The sequence below is a fragment of the Chrysochloris asiatica genome, unplaced genomic scaffold (assembly GCF_000296735.1).
Source record: "Chrysochloris asiatica unplaced genomic scaffold, ChrAsi1.0 scaffold00010, whole genome shotgun sequence".
Classification (NCBI taxonomy): domain Eukaryota; kingdom Metazoa; phylum Chordata; class Mammalia; order Afrosoricida; family Chrysochloridae; genus Chrysochloris; species Chrysochloris asiatica.
Genome location: NW_006408528.1, coordinates 35,161,533 through 35,185,007, shown reverse-complemented (window position 1 = coordinate 35,185,007; position 23,475 = coordinate 35,161,533). Strand labels below are relative to the sequence as shown.

The 23,475-nt window shown below is 40.4% G+C and overlaps 1 protein-coding gene across 2 annotated transcripts in view; it reads left to right on the top strand.

Moving 5' to 3' along the window:
* The window catches only part of RELN (reelin), a 646,525-nt gene that overhangs the window by 533,955 nt on the left and 89,095 nt on the right, over positions 1–23,475 (top strand). For both annotated transcript variants that reach the window (XM_006834371.1, XM_006834372.1), the window contains exons 29-36: positions 1,517–1,674; positions 4,088–4,295; positions 5,738–5,814; positions 18,655–18,813; positions 19,000–19,188; positions 19,697–19,970; positions 22,806–22,946; positions 23,051–23,228. In XM_006834371.1, coding sequence (XP_006834434.1) covers positions 1,517–1,674; positions 4,088–4,295; positions 5,738–5,814; positions 18,655–18,813; positions 19,000–19,188; positions 19,697–19,970; positions 22,806–22,946; positions 23,051–23,228 — 1,384 coding nt within the window. The remainder of the gene's footprint in view (positions 1–1,516; positions 1,675–4,087; positions 4,296–5,737; positions 5,815–18,654; positions 18,814–18,999; positions 19,189–19,696; positions 19,971–22,805; positions 22,947–23,050; positions 23,229–23,475) is intronic.

Here is a 23,475-nt window from a genome sequence, read left to right as displayed (position 1 = left end):
TTCTAACTCTTTACCCGTGTTTATTAAGAAATTGGATTCTTTCTAAAGTCTATCCTAGTCTTCTTCCTTCTATTTCAGTAGAAGTGAAAGTAAAGACATTATTTGCCTGATATGAAACTATGAATGTGTGTGTTCCCATTTACTCATTGTTGTTGTTGTTAAGTGCCGTTGAGTCGATTCTGACCCACAGTGACCCTGTATAGGGTTTCCAAGGAGCAGCTGGTAAGCTTGAACCACCTACCTTGCAGTTCAAACGACTTTGCAGTCTGATGCATTAGCCCACAGCACCACACCAGGACTCCCATATACTCATATTTGAAAAGAAAAGAGATGTGTTGAAAGGATGGAAAAGGCTAAACAGTGATCTGGCAAGTTTTAATCTGGTCTTCCACTGGTCTTCCAGGACTTTGAAGCATTACAACTCCTGGTGTGGTACTGTAGGATCAGCACTGTGAACCATAGGTTGACAGTTCAAACCCAGCAGCTGCTCCTCAGAAACCCTATACTACGTGGCTATGAGTCAGAACCGACTCAATGGCACTTAACAACAACACCTAGGTCCCTCTTTTGTTCATTGGCAGTTACCAGTATCCATTGGCAGTCCATGTGGTTGCTAAGAGTGCATAGAACGAGTGTTTTGGAAATCTGAAGATGAGAGAGAAAGAGGAGAGCAGCAGGTAGGAAGAGAGCTGTTAGTACAAACATAGTCTTCTCTCCCAGAATCCTGCCAGTGGCAAATACACAGATTCCCCACATGTGCCCTTGCAAAGGACATTCTATTTGATGGCTTCACAAATATCCAAATAGGCTCTTCTGAGAATACATATAAAATTAGTGCAATGGTGGGTGAAAATTAAGTTAAAGAAAATATCTTCCTGACTTTTACTGATGCCCTGGTGGTTGCTTTAGAATAAGCACTGGCCTACTAACCTTATGTTCAGCAATTCAATCCCACCAGCCACTCCCCAGGAGAAAGATGAGGCTTTGTGCTCCTGTAAAGATTTATTGCCTTGGAAACCCTACACAGGGTTGCTTGAGTCAGAATCGACTCAACAGCAACGGATAGAAGAAAGCATACAAGTCAAATATGTTTCTGTCCGTAAGGGAAGTCTTTTGTGCCTGTGAGGTTGTTAGTTCAAGGCTTTCTAGAAAAATTCCGTTTTCTTTTAGTTCCTTTTTACCACCAACTTTTTGAAGCCCCCTCGTTTGTTAAGAATGCTGAAATGACAAATCTTTTGTTACACGTATATTTACCACATGCACACAAAAAGAGTCGTCCTTACCTGATGTCCTCATGATATTCAAACTTTTATGCTGAAGAAGAAATCAGGAAGTTTTGAGAACATCAGAAAGAATCACCTTATGAAGATTAGGTGTGCAATCAAGCTGGCATGGACTTCAGATAAATATTGCATTTCTGGAATCTGTTTGAATAACTTCATATTTCAGTACTATGATATAAGGCATTAGTGTAAGAAATAAGATCTTATACCAAATCTGTTCTTTTTCCCAGCAGCAAAACCAGATTCCGGTGGATCCAGGAAAGCAGCTCACAGAAAAATGTGCCTCCGTTTGGTTTGGACGGAGTGTACATATCTGAGCCCTGTCCCAGTTACTGCAACGGTCATGGGGACTGTGTTTCGGGAGTGTGTTTCTGTGACCTCGGCTATACCGGTGAGGCTGAGTATACTGCGTTCGATGTTTGTTTATAAAACATGCATCTCTGGCGACTGTGTGTCAGGTGCCTTCTTATAAGGATATAGAATCTGAGTTTACTGTTCATTAAGGCTAACATGTATAGATATTTACAGCCCAAGTGCATGAAATGCTAAGATAATTCTAAATTTTGAACTACCTAATTGATGGCATCAAGTGTGGCAGCGGTAGTGAGGTTGGCCCAGGATTGGACATTGTTTCGTTCTGGTGTGCATGGGGTCACTATGAGTCAGTTCTGACTCAATGGCACCTGACAACAACAACAACAACAAGGTGTGGCACAGTAGAATAAGCACTGGACTGCTAACCATTAGGTCAGCGGTTCAAGCCTACCAGTCACTCCTCAGCAACTGTATATAGGATTGCTGTGAGTCAGAACTGACTCGATAACAAGAGTTGATTAACACCAACAACAGCAACCAGGAGAAGAAAGGACTCCTGGTAGCACAGCGGTTAAAGTTGTCAGCTGCCACCCAAAAGATCTGCTACCCTAACCCACTCACTGCTCCATGGGAGAAAGATGGGGCAATTCTACCTACTCCGTAGGGATGCTGTGGGTCGGAATTGACTCAAGGACGGCAGGTCTGAGGAGAAGCAAGGGCAGTGGTGTTTCAGTGGTGGAATTGTCACCTTCCTTACCCAGCCAGTTCACCTTGTGTACCCAGTCACCACTGGCCTGTCAGTGGAGACAAGCATGTTGCTATGAAGTTAAACAGGTTCCACCAGGACTTCCAGACTAAGACAGACTAGGGAGAAAAGACTGGTGATCTAGGTCCAGAAAATCAGCCAAGGGGAACCCTGTGGATCACAGTGATCTGATGTGCAGCTGGTCTCAAGGGTGGAGCAGGGCCATCCCATTGTGCTCAGGGTTGCATGAGTCAGGGGCTGACTGGACAGCAGCTAACAACAGCAGGGAAGAGAAGCGTTCTAAGGAAGGAAAACGTGATGACAGATTTCATTCCCTGCAGCAGATTTGTTCACTATTAAGCTGCTATACATCAGGCTCGATACTAAGTACTTTTTATTTCATCTTATTTAATTCTAATAATAACCCTGCCTTATATGACTGCTATTGTTGATGATGAAGCATTTGAAGCACAGAGAGGTTTAGTAATTCTTTCAAGGTCACAGAGCCAGAAGTTGCTAGACCTAAGCTTCAACCCTGGGAAGACAGACTCTAACCCAAGCTCTTAATCACTTGGCTGCAGGGCTTCTATGTCATCTTTAAGTATCCCTATTTTAAATATATATACATCTATATAATTCTCATATAAAGTAAAGATGCAACTTATGGAATAATATATTCAAGATTGGCAAAAAAGAACTTAACAAGAGAAGTATTTTCTGACCATTTTTTAACTTACCTTTGGATGTTGCTACAAGTAACAATGAAAAGGAAACTGAGATTAAAGAGTAAAATTGGAGAAAATATTATGCACTTTAGAATCTTTTTTAGGATTTCTTCCTGGATGCAACGTCAAAAGGATCCTTCAACCTTTTCAATGCCTGGCCATCACCTGGCATGTAACCAAAGACAAACATATGTTGCTACAGGCCTTTTGGGGAGAGTGCTATCCACTTGTGGCTTCCAGAGTGGTTTTTTTAAATATGGGCTCAACTCCCCTTATTAATCTCTAATAGAAGAACAACAAACTAGCAAATTTTATGATGGACCAAATTCATCTCTCAGTTTACAAAAATCCTATAAGTAACAAGACCTACAGAACTGTGTGAGTCCCAGTCGCTCTCATTAATTGTGTTGTAATCTAGAGTTTGTTGTGGTTGTTGTTGTTGTTAGGTGCTGTTGAGTTGGTTCTGATTCATGGCAACCTTATGCTCAGCCAAATGGAGCAGTGCCCTGCGCCATCCTCACCATCCTGGTTACGCTCAAGCTCAGTGCTGCTGCCCCTGGGCTAATCCAGCTCATTGGGGGGGCTTCCTCTTTTTCTGCTACCCTCCATTTTCCCTAGCATGATGTCTTTCTCCTAGGACTGTCCCTTCCTGATAACACCTATGAACTATGAGGGACAAAGTCTCGCCATACTGGTCTCTAAGGAGCATTCTGGCTGTACTCCGTACAACACAGATTTGTTTGTTCTTCTGGCAAGCCATGGTATTTTAAATATTCTTTTCCAACATCGTAACTTAAATGTATCAATTCTTCTATATTCTCCCTTACTCATAGGAAGAATGTTTTTGATGATGCTACTAACGGTTATATTTCACACAAACCAATTGAGGATACAGATTTTCATGTGGTTTATTTTCCCCTAAGACAATAGAAATGCTTTCTTTTCCATAAAATAAAACGACTTTTAATGTTTAGCCATTTCAACAAAGCATCTCTTCTGCATATTTCTTTTCTTGAAAGCTGCACAAGGAACCTGTGTGTCTAATGTTCCTAATCACAGTGAGATGTTCGATAGGTTTGAGGGGAAGCTCAGCCCTCTATGGTACAAGATAACCGGCGGCCAGGTTGGAACTGGCTGTGGAACACTTAACGATGGTAAATCTCTCTACTTCCATGGCTCTGGGAAAAGGGAAGCGAGGACTGTCCCTCTGGACACCAGGAATATCAGGTAAGTAGTTAATGCTTCGCTTAAATGTTTCATGAGCATAGTATTTGCCATATCACATGGGTCTGGTATGTAAAAATGAGGAAGAACTTTAGCTCTATAATAAAATAGGGATTGTCACAAAAATTTTATCACAATTCATTCATCAATGTCAAGTCTTCACTAATGCATATGTATCTAGTGTACATAAGCTTGGCTTTCTAAAGTTCTACCTGTTGTGAAGATTGTTGGTAAATTTTAATAGTTACTGTGGGATACAATTAAATCATTTTCGACCATTCAATTCCAGGTCCAAAAACAAAAAAACTTATCAAAGTTTATTTGTACTTAACTTACTGAAAACTCCCTCCCACCCAATAATTTAAAATACCCACACTGACACCTACTGGTAAAATAAATAATTGCCTGATTTTAAGGTGAAATGAAATAGTAGCTCACCTAAATCGTAAACCTGTACATTTCTACCAGTTAAATTACTTGAGAATTGGAAGAAAGAACACTGAGGAAATTTTAGACCTAATCCTCACTAAAAGATTGTTTTTGTAACTTTTTTTTTTTTCACCTTTCTGTATCCTTCGTACAGAAGTTGATTTCAGTGGATTCAGGCACAATTTGTGTCACATTATGGGATTCTTGGAGCCTTGGTGTGGCGCTGTGGGTTAATACGCTGGATTGTGAGGTCAATTTGAATTGCAAGGTAGTGGTTCAAGCTCTCCAGCCACTCCTCAGAAACCATATACAGGGTCTCTGTGAGTCAAAATTGACTTAGTGGCACTTAACAACAACAACATGTGACTCTAAATCAGTTATCTGGCCCTAAGTAGATATAAGGGGGCTTCAAAAGTTCATGAGAAAATTCCTTTATCTTTTACTTCGATTTTTCCAAGATCTTCTTTAAGACTTCTTAAAGCCTCCATAAAACATTCACTTTCTTAATGTTACATTTAGAAATGCACCTTTTTTTCATCTTGAATTTCCAAAGATGATGTTACTTGAATTTAAGACATTTCCATAAAATTATATCAGATTGTCACAATGAAATAAGTCCTTAATTATTTAGGGTTTTTTTGCTTATGTCATTTTTACAGAATAAAATTAATTATTATATTAATTCTTTCTAAATAATTATAGAACTAAGTTGTAATAATCTATAATTGTTTCTGTTCCTCATATCCCCTTTGGATTTTAGTAGTAGTATTTAAGAAGTATGTTGTTGTTGTTAAGTGTCATTGGGTTGGTTCCGACCCACAGCAACCCAGTATAGGATTACCAAGGAGTGGCTGGTGCACTTGAACCACCAACCTTGCGATTCAAACTAAACTTGTAGTCCAGCACATTAACCTGCCGTGCCACACCAGTACTCCTTTAAAAAGTCTAGGGGATTTTTAATGTGTCAAAATAAAAAATTCACCTATGTGTAAACAGACTGAATTTTGTTTCCCCAGACTTGTTCAATTTTACATACAAATTGGCAGCAAAACTTCAGGTATTACCTGCATCAAACCAAGAGCAAGAAATGAAGGTAAGTTGCTGGGTTTCCAGAGAAGTTATAGTTGCTGTTGACAAATTAGTTCTTTCTCCTTGCAACATCCCACCAGGATTTTATAGACCAACGCTTGACCCTAACTAACCCCCCCTCTTCTCTTCTCCTAGTGCATGTAACTGCAGCCATGTCTCTGAGCATTCCTAATCCAGTTCCCAAAATCAGACCCACAGCAGGTCTGCCCTGCTGTGTCAGCCTGTTTCTTTGTAACTTCCTATAGTAAGAAAAAAGAAGAGCAGAGACTTAAACATTCAGCATGAAATCTGGGAATATTCTATATAGGGCATTCTTAAATGCAGATTAAATTCTACTTCCTACCCGTGAACATTCTAGCTGTTCACTCTTTGAGTAGTGGGAGCAATTCTGAATAGTAATAAACCTTAACTATTACTGTTGTTGTTATGTGCCATCAAGTCGGTTGCAGCCTCTACTGTATAGGGTTTCTGAGGAGCAGCTGGTGAGCTTGAACCACTGACCTTGTGGCTCAAACCTACTTTAACCCCCAGTGCTACACCTGTTATGTATAAGACAGTATTCTGAAGGGTTTACTCATAATTAATTCATCTCTATCATATATTTTTACTGTTATTGTTACCACATGTTGTTGAGCCTCCCTGTGTATAACAGAACAAAACACTGCCTGGCTCTGTGTTAGCCTCACAATTGTCATGTCTGAGCCCAATGTTGCTGCCACTATGTCCCTCCATTTTGTTTGGGGTCTTCCTGTTTTTCACTGACCCTCCACTTTTCCAGTATGATGTCCTTCCCCAGGGACTGGGTCCTCCTAACAACATGTCCAAAGAGCGGGAGACACAGTACCGCTGTCCTCCCTTCTAAGCACAGCATTCTAGCTGGACCTCTGCTGTCAGTCCATAGAACTTTCAATATTCCTCTCCACTACCATAATTCAAATAGCCTTGATTCTTCTATGGTGGTGGTAGTTATGGGCCACCAAGTCGGTTCCAACTCATAGTGACCCTGTATAGGGTTTCTGAGGCTGTAAATTGTTATGAGAGCAGAAAACCTCATCTTGCTCCCACAGAGCAACTAATATGTATGAACTACTGACCTCACAGTTCAAAGCCCAGCTCATAATCCACTAAGATACCAGAGTTCCTTTCCATTCATCTATAGTCTTTCTTATTTGTTGTCCAACTTTCACATGCATATGAGACTACTGAAAATACTATGGCATGGGTCAGGTGCACCTTAGTCCTTGAAGTGACATCTTTGTTTTTTAACACTTTAAAGAGATCTTATGCAGCAAATTCACCAATGTAGTACACAGTTTGATTTCTTGACTGCTGCTTCTGTGAGCATTGATTATAAATCTAAACAAGTCTTTGACAACTTCAGTGTTTTCTACTTCTATCATGATGTTATCAAAAAACCAATTGTGAGGATTTTTGTTTTCTTTACATTGAGGAACAATCTATACTGAAGGCTTGCTGAGCAATCCATAAAGAGCAGTCCATACTGTAGTCCTTGAGCTTCATCAGTATGTGTTTCAAGTCCTCTTTTCCTCCAGCTAGCAAGGTTGTATCATCTGCATATTACAAGTTGTTAATAAATATTCCTCCAATTCTGAAGCCACATATTCTTCGTATAATCCAGCTTCTCTGATTATTTGTTCAGTTTCAGATGGAATAAGTATGGTGAAAGGATACAACCCTGGAACACAACGTTTCTTGATTTTAAACTATTCAGTATCCCCTTGTTCTATTCAAACGACTGCCTCTTTGTCTATGAACAGGTTCCTCATGAGCACAATTAAGTGCTCTGGAACACTTGTTCTTGGTAATATTATCCATAACTTGTCATGATCCATATAGTTGAAAGCCTTTGCGTAGTCAATAAGGCACCAATAAACAGCTTTCTTGTACTCTAAGATTTATCTAAGATCCATCTGATATCAGCAGTGATATTCCTGGTTTCACATCCTCTTCTGAATCCAGCTTGAATTTCGGGTAGCTCCATGCTGCAAACATTTTACAATTATCTTCAACAACATTTTATTTGCATATATGATATTAATGATGTTATTTTATGATTTCTGCATTCCATCGGAATGGGTACAAATACAAATCTTTTCCATTCAGTTGACCAGGTAGCTGTCTTTGAAATTTCTTGGCATAGATGGGTAAGAACCTCCAGTTTTACATGAGTTTGTTGAAACATTTCAGTTGGTATTCCATCAATTCCTGATACTTTGATTTTCACCAATGCTTTTAGTGCAGCTCGGACGTCTTCCTTCATTACCATCGGTTCTTGATCATAGGGTGCATCTTGCAATGACTGACCATTGACCAGTTCTTTTTGGTACAGTTGACTGTGCATTTCTTCCATCTTCTTTTGATGCTTCCTACGTCATTTGATATTTTGCCTATGTAATCTTGGAATGTTGTAAGTCAAAGCTTGAATTTTTTCATTTCTTTCAGCTTGAGAAATGCTGAGTGTGTTCTTCCTAATTGGCTTTCTAATTCCACGTCTTTGCACGTTTCATTATACTACTTGAGTTTGTTTTCTCAAAGTCCCCTTTGGAATTTTCTCTTCAACTCTTTCATTTCATCACTTCTCTCAATTGCTTTAGCTTCTCCACAGTGAATGGTAAGTTTCAGAGTGTCTTCTGATACGCTGTTTTGTCTTTTCTTTCTTTCCTGTCTATTTAATGACCTTTTACCATCGATAGTAGTACTAGTCTTGTTTTACAGATGTTGAAGCTAAGGACACAAGGAGGTTGAGTAACTTAGCCAAGTTCATGTGGCTAGCAAGTGGATGTGCAGGATTTAAAACACTCATGCTGATGCCAGAGCCTACATTGTACCACCATGCTATGCTATCTGTCTTTTTACCCTGAACTCAACTCTACCTAGGTCTCAAATTATTCAGTTCTGAAATACATGCAAAAGGTCCAAAGTATAAATCTCCCCAAGGGCTCTTCAGACCTCTTGGGATTCCTTAGGGGACCCTGAATGTAAGTTGGTTCCTAGCACAAAATACCTTGGCTTCCCAGATGAGTCTTACTCCTCCTGACCTTGGTTTTATGAATAGGGTATAGAGTTTTGCAGCTTCTGAGCTTGTTATTATCTTGGACATGGGATAAATAATACAGAAAAGAGCAGAAACATTTTAGAGTATAAAGGCCAGACAAAAATAAGCAAAATTATGACATCAAAAACAAACTTAAGGGAGTGGTTGGATAGGGTGAGGGTGACTTAGAATGATTGGTAAGAGGAGCATGTTGTGTTGTTAAGCACCATCGAATTGATTCCAATCCACAGTGACCTTGTATAGGGCTTCCAAGGCCCTATATAGCAGCTGATGAGATTGAACCACCAACCTTGCAGTTCAAATCGACTTTGCAGTCCAGCGCATTAACCCACAGCACCACACCAGGACTCCATATTGAGAGGAGCAGACTGAGTATAAACAGTGGTGTGGTGGGGGTGTCTGACGTCCTCTAAGAAGTTCACATGATCAGCAATCCAAAGCTCATTCCTATAAGGAAGAGGTCAGATACATCTCTTCTCTCCAACCTTTTGACTAATTCTGACACCAGACATTCCCCCTGACCCCGCTCCCCACAGCATGCTCTATTTTCTACCAGGTTTGATAATTCATTACAATGGCCACAAAAGAACTCACGGACTATACTCACAATTACAGGTTTTATTATTAAGAAAGGAACAGTTACAATTCAGGATCAGAAAAACTGAAAACACAATTCTTCAGTCAAGAAAGCTTCTCAGTCATGCCTCTCACAGACAGGCCTTCCTCTGGCTGTGTTGTTGGCCTTTCGGTCTCATATCTGCCTTGCTCAGGCAAGTCTTGTGAAGCTCTTTTAGCTCTGTCAGTAAGCCTCCTGCCCCCTCGCCCTCCCTGGTCCTGCCTTGCTTTGCCCTCAGGCTCCTGGTTCTACTGCTACCTCTTTACTGCCATCACTTCTCACCACCTGTGCTGTCTGCAGTGTTATAGTTCTCTGTCTCCTGGATCTAAGAACTTTCCAGCAGAGACCCTGAGTGCATGGAGACAGTCGCGCCTGGCTATTACTTCCTGCTGGTAGTGAGGTCCCTACTCTGCCGTAGGATTGGCTATCTTTTAAAGTCTAGCCGTATGGCAACACTAACCAAATTCATATTGTCCCATCCCCATAGCGTTCCATGTACCATATTTGGACTGTTAGCACACCCTTTTAATCCCCTTGGTGGGCCCACCCAGTCATTTTGTGGATGTTAACAAAATGGTGTCCAGAAAGGCCATATGAGAAAGTGGCATTTCAGTTAGAAACTAAAGGAAGAGAAGGGGCCAAGCGCATGATAAGATCAGGTAAAATTTTCCAGGCAGAAGAAACAACAAAGGCCACAAGATGACAAAGAAACCAGAAGAAGCCCGTGTGCTTTAGGGCTCATGAAGGGTGGAATTGTGATCAGATATAAGGACAGGCTGTGATCACAGTGTCTTGTTGGCCATGGGAAAGAGATGGTGTTTGAATCTGTGTGTGTCTTGGAAGTCACAGAAGGCTTTCAGGCAGGGCAGTGACATAATCTGACTTAGTTTATAAAAGATTACCCTACAACTTCAGTATGTAGTTCAAAACATAGGAAGATTTCTGAAGCACCTACATTCCCAAACAAAGACAGAATCTTTGAGACATATAAAAGAATATATGATTTTCTCATTGGTGAGGCCAAGCATTTTAATGTTTTCTTAAACATTTATAATAAAATTACTACCACTCCTCACTTATAAACCTGTTTGGGTTCCCAAAGACTAGGTCATTTATGCTAAATTAGAGTTAGGTGAGGGCAGGAGGACACAGAGACAGCCAGGGATCCTGGACCCTGGAATTGCTCTGCCCCAGCACTGCTGTGCTCTGTATCCCAAGGCCCAGCCATTGGGACTGGCACTCTAGCAGCTATGGGGACCAGAAAATAGACTTGAGGCACAGTTGGCAGCTCTGGGACTTGAGCAACCAATGGGGCCAACAGTCAATACAGTTTGGTGGGGGTTGCTTCCTACACCCAGACCCCCACAGCTGCCCCTTTCATACCTTTAGCCACCAGCTGCCGCTCCACAGACCAGGGAGGACTGCACAGACACAAGCAACACACTTTTGGTCTCAGGAGGCTTGAAATTCAAGGTCAAGAACCTACAGATTAACAACTGGTCAGAAAAGGTGCTCAGTAGCCCAGGCCACAGAGCAGCCAGCTTCTTCAGCAGCCTCCAGGCCCTGAGTGATCCCTTCCCATTTCAGAACTGGGTCCTTCCAGGCGTTTGTGTAGAGGAGAGCAACAGTAGCAACCTTCCCTGCCTCTCCTTTCTCTCAGGCCCCTCCAGACACTTCTTGGAAGGGCTCCATCAAAATCTGCTGCAGTCCAGCCATCTCTTTCATGTGCAGAGCTACAGTGGTGGCTCTGGTGGTAGGGATGGCACCAAGAGGTCTTCTGGAGAGCTGACTGCTTCAGCTGTGAGCCTAACAAAAATGGAACTGGACTTGGAGACTTTAATGCACAAAATGGTCAGATAGTAGATTTTTTATTATTGTCATAAATGTGAAATGTCGGTAAGTGAGGAGTAGGTATATTTTTAAATAGATGATTGTAGTTGGGATCCTGTAACAATGTGTGCGTTTAACTCTCCTGAAAATTGTCAATCTGTTCCTCTGTTTTGTATGGTTTAAACCCTGGGCAGAGTATAATAGGACTTATTTGCTTATCTTGGTTGTGCCCAATGGGGAAATTCCCCTTAGGATATAAGCTCAACTAGTCTTGAGCCTTTGTCTTAAATTCAGTGTTGGCCATGTCATTTACATCCCCACAGGCATTTCTCAGCCTTTTGTTGAAAACTCTTTGTTGAAATGTAAATCTACCCCATTCCTAGGGTAAATCTCTTCCAGTGATAAAAGTCAAGATTTTTTACTTACTCAAATTGAAGCATCCATTTACATATTTGGAATTAAAATCAAAATTAGGCTGTTTTCATTTGGACTGTGCAGAATGCAGATGGAGTTGTAGCTTGAAAAGAGATGTTTTACATGCCTTAAACACTCAGTAGATGAGTTAAAATTGCTTGGTTTATTCTATGACATACAGCTAATGAGGCTCAGCAGTTGATGTAAAATATGGATCTCGCTGTTTATCTTCCTTACATTACATCCATTCCTTCATACTAATATCTTAGAGTCACCTCCTGCATTGTTCTTTAGGACCATGGCTGCATCTCTGCAAACCTTGTTCATGCCTACAAGTATAAGTGACACTTGTAAAAAAGCTAATTAGGAGAAAGGCACTCACAAAATATTAGAAACCAAATGAAGTGTGATCTTCTTGAGCCACGCTTTCATGTTTTAATGTGTATTTGAATTATTTGGGAGACTTTTAAAATGCTTATTCTTATTCAATAGGTCTGGGATGGTATGTTGCAAAACAGATTACCCCAAAATTTGGTGACATAAAATAACAAACATTATTTGACTGTTTCGGTGGGTCAGGAATTCAGGGTGACTTTGGCTCAGGATCTCTTTGGAGGTGGCAAAGAAGACAAAGCCAGTAGTGCTTAACCAAGGGCTAGAGATTTGTTTCCAAAGTGGCTCCCTCTCATGGCTGTTAGCAAGAGACCTCAGCTCACTGCTGGATGTTGGTGAGATTTCAGTTTCTTTCTCTGTGGGCCTGCCATAAAGTTGCTTGAGTGTTGTTACTACAGGTCAACTGGCTTACCGCTGAATGAGCTCTCATAAGAAAGAATAAGCAAGAAACTGCAATGTCTTTATGACCCAGGTATTCTATTCATTTGAAGCAAGTTACTAAGTATGGCTACACTTACAGGGAGGGGAATTAGGCTCCGCTTTTTGAAGGAAAAAGCATCAAAGAAGTTGTGAACATATTTTGAAAACCACCCCAGTTAGGCTGCTAACTGCTAGGTCAGCAGTTCATAACTACCAGCCACTTCATGGGAGATAGACCACCACCACCACACATGAGACTGCACCTAGGTGATGCAAGTGCTGGTCCTTGGACTGTACTTTGAGCTGTTGTTGCTGTCGCCGTTAAGTGCTGTGAAGTAGGTTCTGACTCAGCAACCCTGCAAAGGATTTCTAAGGTGTGGCTGTGTAAACTGCCAGATCTTGCAGTTAGCAGTCCACTGCTTACCCTAGAGCACTTATCCTGTAGTCGCCCACCAGGATGACTTAGTAGGACCAGACAGTGAGAATGTATTCTGATGATGCATCATTTTGGGTACAAAACCTATCATTTGAATAGGTCATCCCTCCCCCAGATAACTATCTAAAATATCCTTTCTCTTTTCTTGATCTTATTAAATGTAAGCTATATTGGTACAAATAAATGGTGGTAGTGGTTATATGCCGTGGAGTCGGTTCCTACTCATAGAGACCCTGTACAGGGGTTCCGAGGCTGTAAATTTTTATGGGAGCAGAAAGCCTCATCTTTCTCCCGAGGAACAGCTAGTAGTTTCGAGCTGCTGGCTGACCTTGCGGTTCGCAGCAGTAAGTAGTCCCCAGAAAAAAACTAAATTTGGCAGTGTCTTTACTCTTAGTCCATCAAATTTTAAAAGTTAGTATGATGTCTTTTGAACAAATATCAAAGTTGGCAGATGCTCCTCAATTTGCGGAATAAAAACTAGAAACAACCCGTGTTCAGTTTTCATTGTGAACTTCAGAGACTCCCTTCTCCAACACATGGATCTCACCTAATTCGAATCTCTACACCTACTTGCAGCATGCTCTTGTCCCAACGAGTTCCTGTTTCTTGGACTATTTTTAGACTCACATTCCTCTATTTTAAATATGGTAGGTTTAATTCTCCTGAGAATTTCTAATTTTTAGCATATTTGTCATTATTGTTCCTGGCGTCCTTCCTTGTCAGATGTGGTGACTGGAATTCCATATGTTATTGATTAGCCTTACAAAACTTTTAGTTCTATGTTTTATCATAATAGTTCTTGAAACTTTATTTCAGTAAGCCCTTTGTTTTCATCATGGTAATAAGATCCAGGTGCTCTGCTCAGCCAATAATGGAAAAACTTAAAAAGTAGATATGTATGTTGTATGCATCATTTTTGGTATAAAACCTATCATTTGAATAGGTCATCCCTCCCCCAGATAACTGTTAGGTGCAACCAAATCAGTTCTGATTCCTAAGACCCTGTGAACAACAAAATGAAACCCTACCCGATCCTGTGCCCTTATCACATTTTCTAGTACATTTGAGCCCATCGCTGCTGCCACCGTACCAATTCATTTAGTTGGAAGCCTTCCTCTTTTTCACTGACCCTTCACTTTACTAAGCATGATGTCCTTCTCCAGGGATTGGTCCCTCCTGATAATATGTCCAAAGTATTGTTGTTGTTGTTAAGTACCGTCAAGTCGGTTCCGACCCATAGCGACCCTGAACAGAGCTTCTGAAGCTATAAATCTTTATGGGAGCAGAAAATCTTTATGGGAGCAGAAAGCCTCATCTTTCTCCCGTGGAGTAGCTGGTAGTTTCGAACTGCTGACCTTGTGGTTCACAGCCCGATTCGTAACCACTATGCTACCAGAGCTCCTTGTCCAAAGTATTAGAGATATAGTATTGCCATCCTTGCTTCTAAGGAGCATTCTGACTATACTTTTTCCAACACAAATGTGTTTGTTCTTCTGGCAATCCATGGTACTTTCCTTATTCTTCTCCAACACCATAACTCAAAAGCATCAGTTCTTCTACAGTCTTCCTTATTCATTGTCCAACTTTCACATGCATATAAGGCTATTGAAAATACCTTGGGTTGGATCAGGCCAACCTTAGTCTTCAAACTGACCTATTTGCTCTTGAACACTTTAAAGAGTCTTGTACAACAGATTTGCCTGATGCAGTCCATCATTAGGTCTCTTGACTGCTGCTTCCATAGGTGTTGATAGTAGATCCAAGCAAAATAAAGTCTTTGACAACTTCAATCTTTTCTCCATTTACCATGCTGTTATTTATTGGTCTAGTTGTAAGTATTTTTGTATTCTTTACATTAAGGTACAATCAATACTGAAGGCTGTAGTCTTTGATCTTCATCAGTACTTTAAGTCCTCTTCACTTCCTGCAAGCAAGTTTGTATTATCAGCATATTGCAAGTTGTTAATGAATCTTCCTCTAATCCTGATGCATATTTTTATTTATATCATCCAGCTTCTTGGATTATTATTAGCTCAGCATACAGGTTGAATAAGTATGGTGAAAGGATATAACCCTAGCACACACCTTTCATAATTTTAAACCATTCAGCATCCCTTTGTTCTGTTTGAGAGACTGCTTCTTGGTCTATGTACAGGTCCTTCATGAAGATTTCTGGAAAACCCCATTTTTTTGCAGTGTTGTCCATAGCTTGCCATGATTCACACAGTTGAAAAGCCTTTGCATAATCAGTAAAACACAGGTAAACATCTTTCTGATATTCTCTGCTTTCAGCCGAGATCCATCTAACATCAGCAATGATATCTCAGTTTCTACTTCCTCTTTGAATCCAGCTTGAATTTCTGTCAGTCCCCTGTCAATGTATTGTTGCAGTTGTTTTTGAATTGTCTTCAGCACAGTTTTACATGTATGTAACATTAATGATATTATCTGATGATTTCCATATTCCATTTGCTCAGCTCTCTTTGGAATGGGCACAACAAATATGGATCTCTTCCAATGTTAGTCAGGTAGCTGTCTTCCAAATTTATTGGCATAGATGAGTGAAATGTCATCAGTTGGTTGAAATTTTACAATTTTACAATTGTATTCTGTCAATTCCAGGAGGCTTGTTTTTTCCCATGACTTCAGTATAGTGTGAATTTCTTCCTTTGGTACCATCAGTTCTTGATCATATGCTATCTTTTGAAATAGTTCAAAATTGACCATTTCTTTTTGATACCGTGACTCTGTGTATACTTTCCATCTTCTTTTGATACTTTCTGCCATCATTCAATGTTTTGCCCGTAGAATCCTTCAATGTAGCAAGTCAAGGCTTGGATTTTTTCTTCAGTTCTTTCAGGTTGAGGATTGTTGAGTGTATTCTTCCATTTTGGTTTTCTTACTCCGATCTTTACACATTTCATTGTAACACATTGTCTTCTCGAGCTGCTCTTTGAAATTTTCTTTTCAGTTCTTTTACTTTCTCATTTCTCCCATTCATTTTAGCTTCTTTATATTCACGAGCAAGTTTCAGATCTTTTCTAACATCCATTTTGGTCTTTTCTTTCTTTTCTAATTTATGACCGTTTATTTTCTCCCCATATGGTGCTCTTGATGCCATTCCACAACTCTTCTGTCTTTAACAGTTAATATCTAATGCACCAAATCTGTTCTTGAAATGGTCTCTAAATTCAGTTGGGAGTTATACAAAGTTATGTTTTGGCTCTTCTGGACTTTTTATTTTCTTCACCTTTAATCTGAATTTGCATTGAACTTAGCCTGAACTTGAGCTGAGCAATTAATGGTGTGTTCCACAGTTGCCCCTGCCCTTGTTTTGCCTGATACTGAGCTTCTTCAACATTTCTTCCCACAGATGTAGTAAGTTTGATTCCTGTGTATTCTATCTGGTGCGGTCCCTGTGTTTAGTTTTCTTTTATGTTGTTCATGAAACATATTTGCAATGAGTATTCCATTGGTCTTACAAAATTCTGTGTGATCTCCGACATCATTTCTATCATGAAGATCATATTTTCCAATTGCTGATCCTTCTTTTTGTTTCCAACCTTTACATCTCAATCACGAGTAAATATCAGTTTATTTTGATTCCATGTTCGATCAATTTCTGATTGAAAAAGTTGGTAGAATTCTTCTATTTCATCATCACTGGCTTTAGATATTGGTGCATATATTTGAATAAAAGTGATATTAACTGGTCTTCCTTGCAGGTATAAAGGTGTTATCCTCTCACAGACAGTAATGTACTTCAAGATAGATCTTGAAATGTTCTTTTAGATGATGAATGCTATAGCATTCCTTGTCAATTTGTTGTTCCCAGAATAGTATACTATGTGACAGTCAGGTTTTAAATGGCTAATACCAGTCCATTTAGGCTCATTAATGCCTAGGATATCAATATTTATGCATTCCATTTAATTTTTGCCAACTTCCAGTTTTCCTAGATTCATATTTCATACATTCCATGTTCTGATTATTAATGAATGTTTGCAACAGTTTCTTCTCACTTTGAGTTTTGCCTCATCAGCAAATGAAGGTTCCAAAAGCTTTACTCCATTCGCGTCATCACGGTCAACTCTACTGTGAGGAGGCAGCTCTTCCCCAGTCATACATTGAGTACCCTCCCACTGAGGGGCTCATCTTCTGGTACTATATATCTTATATTATTCTGGTGATATTCATACTGTTTTCATCTCCTGGCACTACATCTGACAATGTTTCACTGCTATTTGTAAGGTTTTCAGTGGCTAAACATTCAAAAGTGATCTTCCTCTCCTTCTTCCTAGTCTGTCTTAGTCTGGAGGATGCACTGAAACCTGTCCACCATGGGTGACCCTGCTTGTATTTAAAATATTGGTGGCACAGCCTCCAGCATTATAACAACACACAAGCTGCCCAATATGATAAATTGACACATGAGTGGTGGGTGATATATATATATATATACATATATATACATATTTATATATACTGTGAGTGAGTGATTTACAACAATTTCCAAATAAATTAGAATAGAACCAAGTCAATATAACTAACAGCACTTTGGAGTCCTGGTGTGGTGCTGTAGGATAAGTACTGGACTGCTGACCAGAGTTTGCAAACCACAACTGCTCCTCAGAAACTCCATATAGGGTCACTCGCACTGAGAACCAACTCAGTGGCACTTCACAATAGAACTTCACTGAGAATATTCAGTAACTATAAAAACTAGAGAATACCTGCAGTCTTAATAATGACTACTACACAGTTTCAGTCTTAGGAACAGTTATGTAATCGGCTGTTACATGCCAAGAAAGCCCAAAGTCTCATGCCCTCTCCTACAAAAACTAAAGCTTCTGCTGTGGATTTTCAGTTTCCTCATTAGCAGTTTTCCCCCTATTACATTGCCATTTCCTGCGCCCACTTTTAAAGCGCCAGTGTTTCAGGGAGAGGCAGCAAGTGTGACACTCGGGGTCCCTTACACTTTACCATTCAGTGCTCTAGATCACATTGCCCTGATGACAGGCAGAGGAGTATGGGAGGGCAGGGGAATGAAGGGGTGAGAAGAGAAGGTAGAAAAGAAAGGAAGGGAGGGGAGTGAATTTTCTGCTTTACTATCTAACAATTTGACTTCATTCAGGCATCAGTGACCAACAAGTGGCTAAAGTGTGAAGTGTCAGTCAAATAAGATCTTTCTGCTCAATAGAATTTCAGATTGGGCAGTGCTGACTTTGCTTCAGCAGCCAAGTGCATGACTTGATTTTGTGGTGGAGAGATTGAGATGTTTCTTCTCAGGCTATAATAATATGAAACTTTGTAATGTTCAGGACAGAATCTAAAATTCAAATACATCATGTGGGGAGGATTTTTATGCTCTGCTTACAAACCTACTCGTCACTCATACAAAGCTGGGTAGTCTTTAAAAAGAGCTTATGAATTTTTTTTCTCCATTTCCTGGGAGTTAGTGCATTAGAAACTGTCAAGAAATTGATGAGCCTTCAGGTCTACTAATTCATTCTTGGAGGTTAGCCGAATGTGCCCTCATTCTCTGAGACATGATTTGAACTTGCTGCTGCAGTCTCGCCGTTTAAAAAATAAAGTTCCTGGCCTCACGTTGCCTCTAGGAAGGCTGTCCAAGTAACTGGATTTATGTCCTTCAACTCAGGGCTTGTTGTTCAGTATTCAAATGACAATGGAATACTGTGGCATTTGCTGAGAGAGTTGGACTTCATGTCGTTCCTGGAACCACAGATCATCTCCATTGACCTGCCAAGGGAGGCAAAGACACCAGCAACAGCCTTTCGATGGTGGCAGCCTCAACATGGTAAGTTACCAGTCACCCCAAGTTTCTTTGGAGTTTTCAGATGACACAGTCAAAACCACATTATATTGCGTGCTTCTTAATTTGCTGTCAATTTTTAGACAAATTGATTTTATATCATAGTCATCAAGCTATCTGTATTGCTATGTAATGAGCCTTCTCTAACTGCCTTTTTTCATCCTGTTTTAGGGAAGCATTCAGCCCAGTGGGCTTTGGATGATGTCCTTGTAGGAATGAATGACAGCTCTCAAACCGGGTTTCAAGACAAATTTGATGGCTCTATAGATTTGCAAGCCAATTGGTATCGAGTACAAGGAGGCCAAGTGGATATTGACTGTCTCTCCATGGATACTGCTCTGATATTCAGTGAAAACATAGGTATAGAGTATCACCAGATACAGGGAGAATATCTGATTGACTAGACAAGTTAATTAACTAAAACACAAGGAGAAGTTCTCTAATGCAAAACTCTGTGTGTAACTGCTTGTGTAAGGTAGACTCACAGGGAAAAGGTCATATTGCCCTCTAGTATCATCTGGTGAGCCCAGTGACTTGGTTTGTCTTGCGTTATAGGACAAGATTTCTTAGAAGCAGAGCAAGAAGGAAGACATTCCTATGTTTCATAATTTGCACAATAACAGACTTAAGATTCTGTTAGTCCTTCACAGTAGTAGTAAAACTTTTCAAGTTAGCAGCTTTCCATATTTCTGGGTCTGTGGTGACTAAATGAAAGCTGAGTAAAGGCAGTAAGTCAAAGCACATATGAGGTACTGAAGATAAGACATTATGCTGGTTTGCTATTGAAAATATTGTCCACAAGCATATATAACAAATAAGAAAAGAGCACAATTCTATGCCACCATGAAACTTTCTTCTTTCTTAATAGGAAAGCCACGTTATGCTGAGACCTGGGATTTTCACGTGTCAGCATCAACCTTCCTTCAGTTTGAAATGAGCATGGGCTGCAGCAAGCCCTTCAGCAGTGCCCACAGTGTGCAGCTCCAGTATTCTCTCAACAACGGCAGGGACTGGCATCTTGTCACTGACGAGTGTGTTCCTCCAACCATTGGCTGTCTGCACTACACAGAAAGTTCCATTTACACCTCAGAGAGATTCCAGAATTGGAAGCGCATCACCGTCTACCTTCCACTCTCCACCATGTGAGAATTGTCATCTAGCCACTTGTCAGAATTTTGAGATTCTCTTGTCTAATTTGACAACAATTGTGATTTCACTTGGGGATTTCATTACTCTTTCCTGAGCATTGCCCATGGAATGTAAAAGGGACAGAGGCAGGGGTGGGGGGAGGGAAGTACAACATGGTTTGGGTTGCAATTTTTAAACATAGTTAGAAAGTTCTATAAATTTTACAAGACTGAACTTCCCTGTTCTTTGGTAACATGATGTTTCAGTTTTTAAATTGTTGTAAGAGTAGTGTCTGTCCATAAACCAGACAGATGGACAGTGTGTAAAGTCATCACATGTGGGCATGTATCCCTAGTTTCTAATCTCAGTACCACATTAATATTGTCGTAAGTGCCTTCAGCTCTGTTATGATTTAGAGCAACCCCATATAGAGTTTCCGAGGCTGTAAATATTTGTAGCAGCTAGTGGGCTTGAACCACCAGCCTTGTGGTCTGCAGTCGGTGCTTATCCGATGGAGCCATTTCACTCCCAGTACCACATTAATAAGGTTCATATTGGTTTGTGTCTTTCTTAACTTCCACGGCATTTCAGTCCATAGACTCTTACAGTGGGCTCCCACTCTGTGGTGTAGGCATATGGATAGTTTGGGGAAATTTCTAGGAACTCATGTCTAGTTATTGGTTCCTAGATGCTTATTAGAATGCACCATTCTGGGCTGCTCCAGTGAGAGTCATCTGTTCCCTCCCTGTTCTGCCCTCTATGGCAGGGAACTTGGTCTCAGCAGGCTGTATTTCTCAACAGCTTCTTCTGTCTACTGACTTCCTGATAGGTAGATGATAGGGTCTGCCAGAGAAGCCCTGGTAACACACTGCTTACCCTCTTGGCTGATAACTGAAATATTGCTAGTTAAACCCACCTAGCAGCAGCATGGAAGAAAGATCTGGTGGTTTGCTTCCGTAAAGATTACAGCCTGGACGACCCTAAGGGCCAGTTCTGCTCTGACACCTGAGGTCACTTTGAGTAGAAGTTGATACAACAGCAGCCAACAACAGCAGCATGCTCTGGCAAGAGACTAGAAGGTGTTTCTCCCTTTCTGCCTCAGGTTGCAGCTCAGCCAACTTCAGTGGTTGTAGCTCTCCCTAGGCAGGCCCTCCATGGGACCCTGGTATCAGTAGTGGCATCTTTTCCGTATGTCCCTCCAGCCTTGGGGTAGTCGTGGCTTCCTATTTTGCTAACCTCTGGTTTCCTCATTGCTCCTGCTGTCTTCTTAGCACTTTCATTAACTGTGTGTCCAATTCCTTTCTTTAAGTTTCCTCTGTATTAAGTACTTAGAGTGGTTTCTGTTTTCTTATTTTATCTCCTAGATTCAGAGAGGCAAACCCAAGTGGCAGGGAAAAAACCACAACACTTTAGTATTTAACCTGAAATGATTTCCTATTGGTCTCCAGAGTGCCTGTTTCTAGTTTATTTACTGATTTACCTTAATTCAACAAAGATTTACAGAGTATCTACAGTGTTTTAGGCACTCTGATACCAAATGAATAAAATATGGTAGCCTATACCAGAATCCAAATAGAGTCTTTGGGAAAGCAGTTATTTATAATACATAGTGACAATAGAGGCACTAGTCAGAGGTCTTATGGAAACAGAGGATACTACCTAGCTCAGCCTGGGGAAGTCAAGGAGATTTCTCAGGGAGTGGTATCTGAATTGAGTTAATAAGTGAATAGGGGTTTTTCAAGTAAAAGAGGAGCTGTTGCAAAGCAAAGTCCTCAAGACCAGAAATGGTAGAGTTAATGTTGCCAGAGTATAAAGCATGAGGCAGGAAACGGAAAGATAAGACTATTGCAAGGGATAAGGACATATGAGGAAGAGGTAATGTTTTGTGGTCTATTGTCAATTGACTTTGGCAAATGTGTACTGGAGAACCATTGGATGGTGGTAAGCAGATTTTCACTTCACTTTATTATGCTTCACAGATAGTGCATTTCTTACAAATGGAAGGTTTGTGTCAATCCTTGTGTCAAGCAAGTCTATCATATCAGTACCATTCTTCCAATAGCATGTGCTCACAGTTTGGTAATTTTCTCAGTATTTCTTACTTTTTCATAATGCTGTTGCATACATAACAGACCACAGTCTATGTATGATTATATTGGGATACCAAAAAATGCTTGTGACTCACTTTATTGTAATAGTCCTCACTTCATCGCAATAGTCTGGAACCAAGCCCGCAATTTCTTCAAGATTGACCTGTACTTCTGAAGGTGCTACTGAAATTCTACCTTGTGTTCTATTTGTCAGGGGACTGTTAATATTTCTTTGTAAAGCTGCATGTATTTCTAGGGAAAAGGGCCTCTATCCCAGTATGTTTCACACCACAGGTTGCAAATACAGTTGAAAGTTAGGGAGTGCATCACACCATTTTGGCCCTCAGTCTTCGGGAGCTAGACAATAACAATAACAAAAGGTGGGAGTTACACAAGGCTTCCACTTAGCATCTCAGAGGCCATTTGGGACAGTAGAACAGGGACCTAACTGCAAGAATTTTGTAAGGTCCCAACCCCTTCAAGAACAGAATAAATGGGATCATTTGATAGTTTTTTAACCTCACGTTTATTGGCACTTGCTTGACAAAAATGGTGAAATATTTAAATAGCATGTTTTCTACTCTCCTGTGTGAAGATCCAGAGGAAACAGCTTCTAATGTTTAGTACAACACGCAAGTATCTTAAGTAACAGAGAAACAAAACCTGGAAAAAGACACATAAAAGGAGAAAGAAATAAAATAGATGTCTTTGTACTTCCAAGGTTCTTTGTCAAACCAATAGTGTGTTTTTGTTGGTCAGTTCTCCCAGGACCCGGTTCAGATGGATTCAGACCAATTACACTGTGGGGGCTGATTCCTGGGCAATCGATAATGTTATCCTGGCCTCAGGGTGCCCTTGGATGTGCTCAGGACGAGGGATCTGTGATGCTGGGCGCTGCATGTAAGTTAATAAAACTGGAGATTCATTTCTCTCCAATATAGAAGTTTAAATTGTTCCATTGAACTTATGGCAAATAATGTATTTTCTGTGCCCCTTTTTATTAGGTGTGACCGGGGTTTTGGTCGGTCTTACTGTGTTCCTGTTGTTCCTCTGCCATCCATTCTTAAAGACGATTTCAATGGGAACTTGCATCCCGACCTTTGGCCTGAAGTCTATGGTGCAGAGAGGGGGAATCTAAATGGTGAAACCATCAAGTCTGGAACATCTCTCATTTTTAAAGGGGTCAGATGAGATTCTGTTTCTCTACATGAGTACTAATTATTTCCTCCACTCACTGAAAATGTAGTCATGTAAATGCATTTCTGTGTCTGCTTAGGTGACATTATGTTATACATAATTATTGTCTTCAGCCCAAACCCTGTTTCCTTCTCTTTTCAGCACAATCATGTTTATGATCATTGAGAAAAACTTTTTCCTCTGTTTGGGTAATCAAGCCTTCCATACTTTGTGCTAGGATCTTTTATATGTA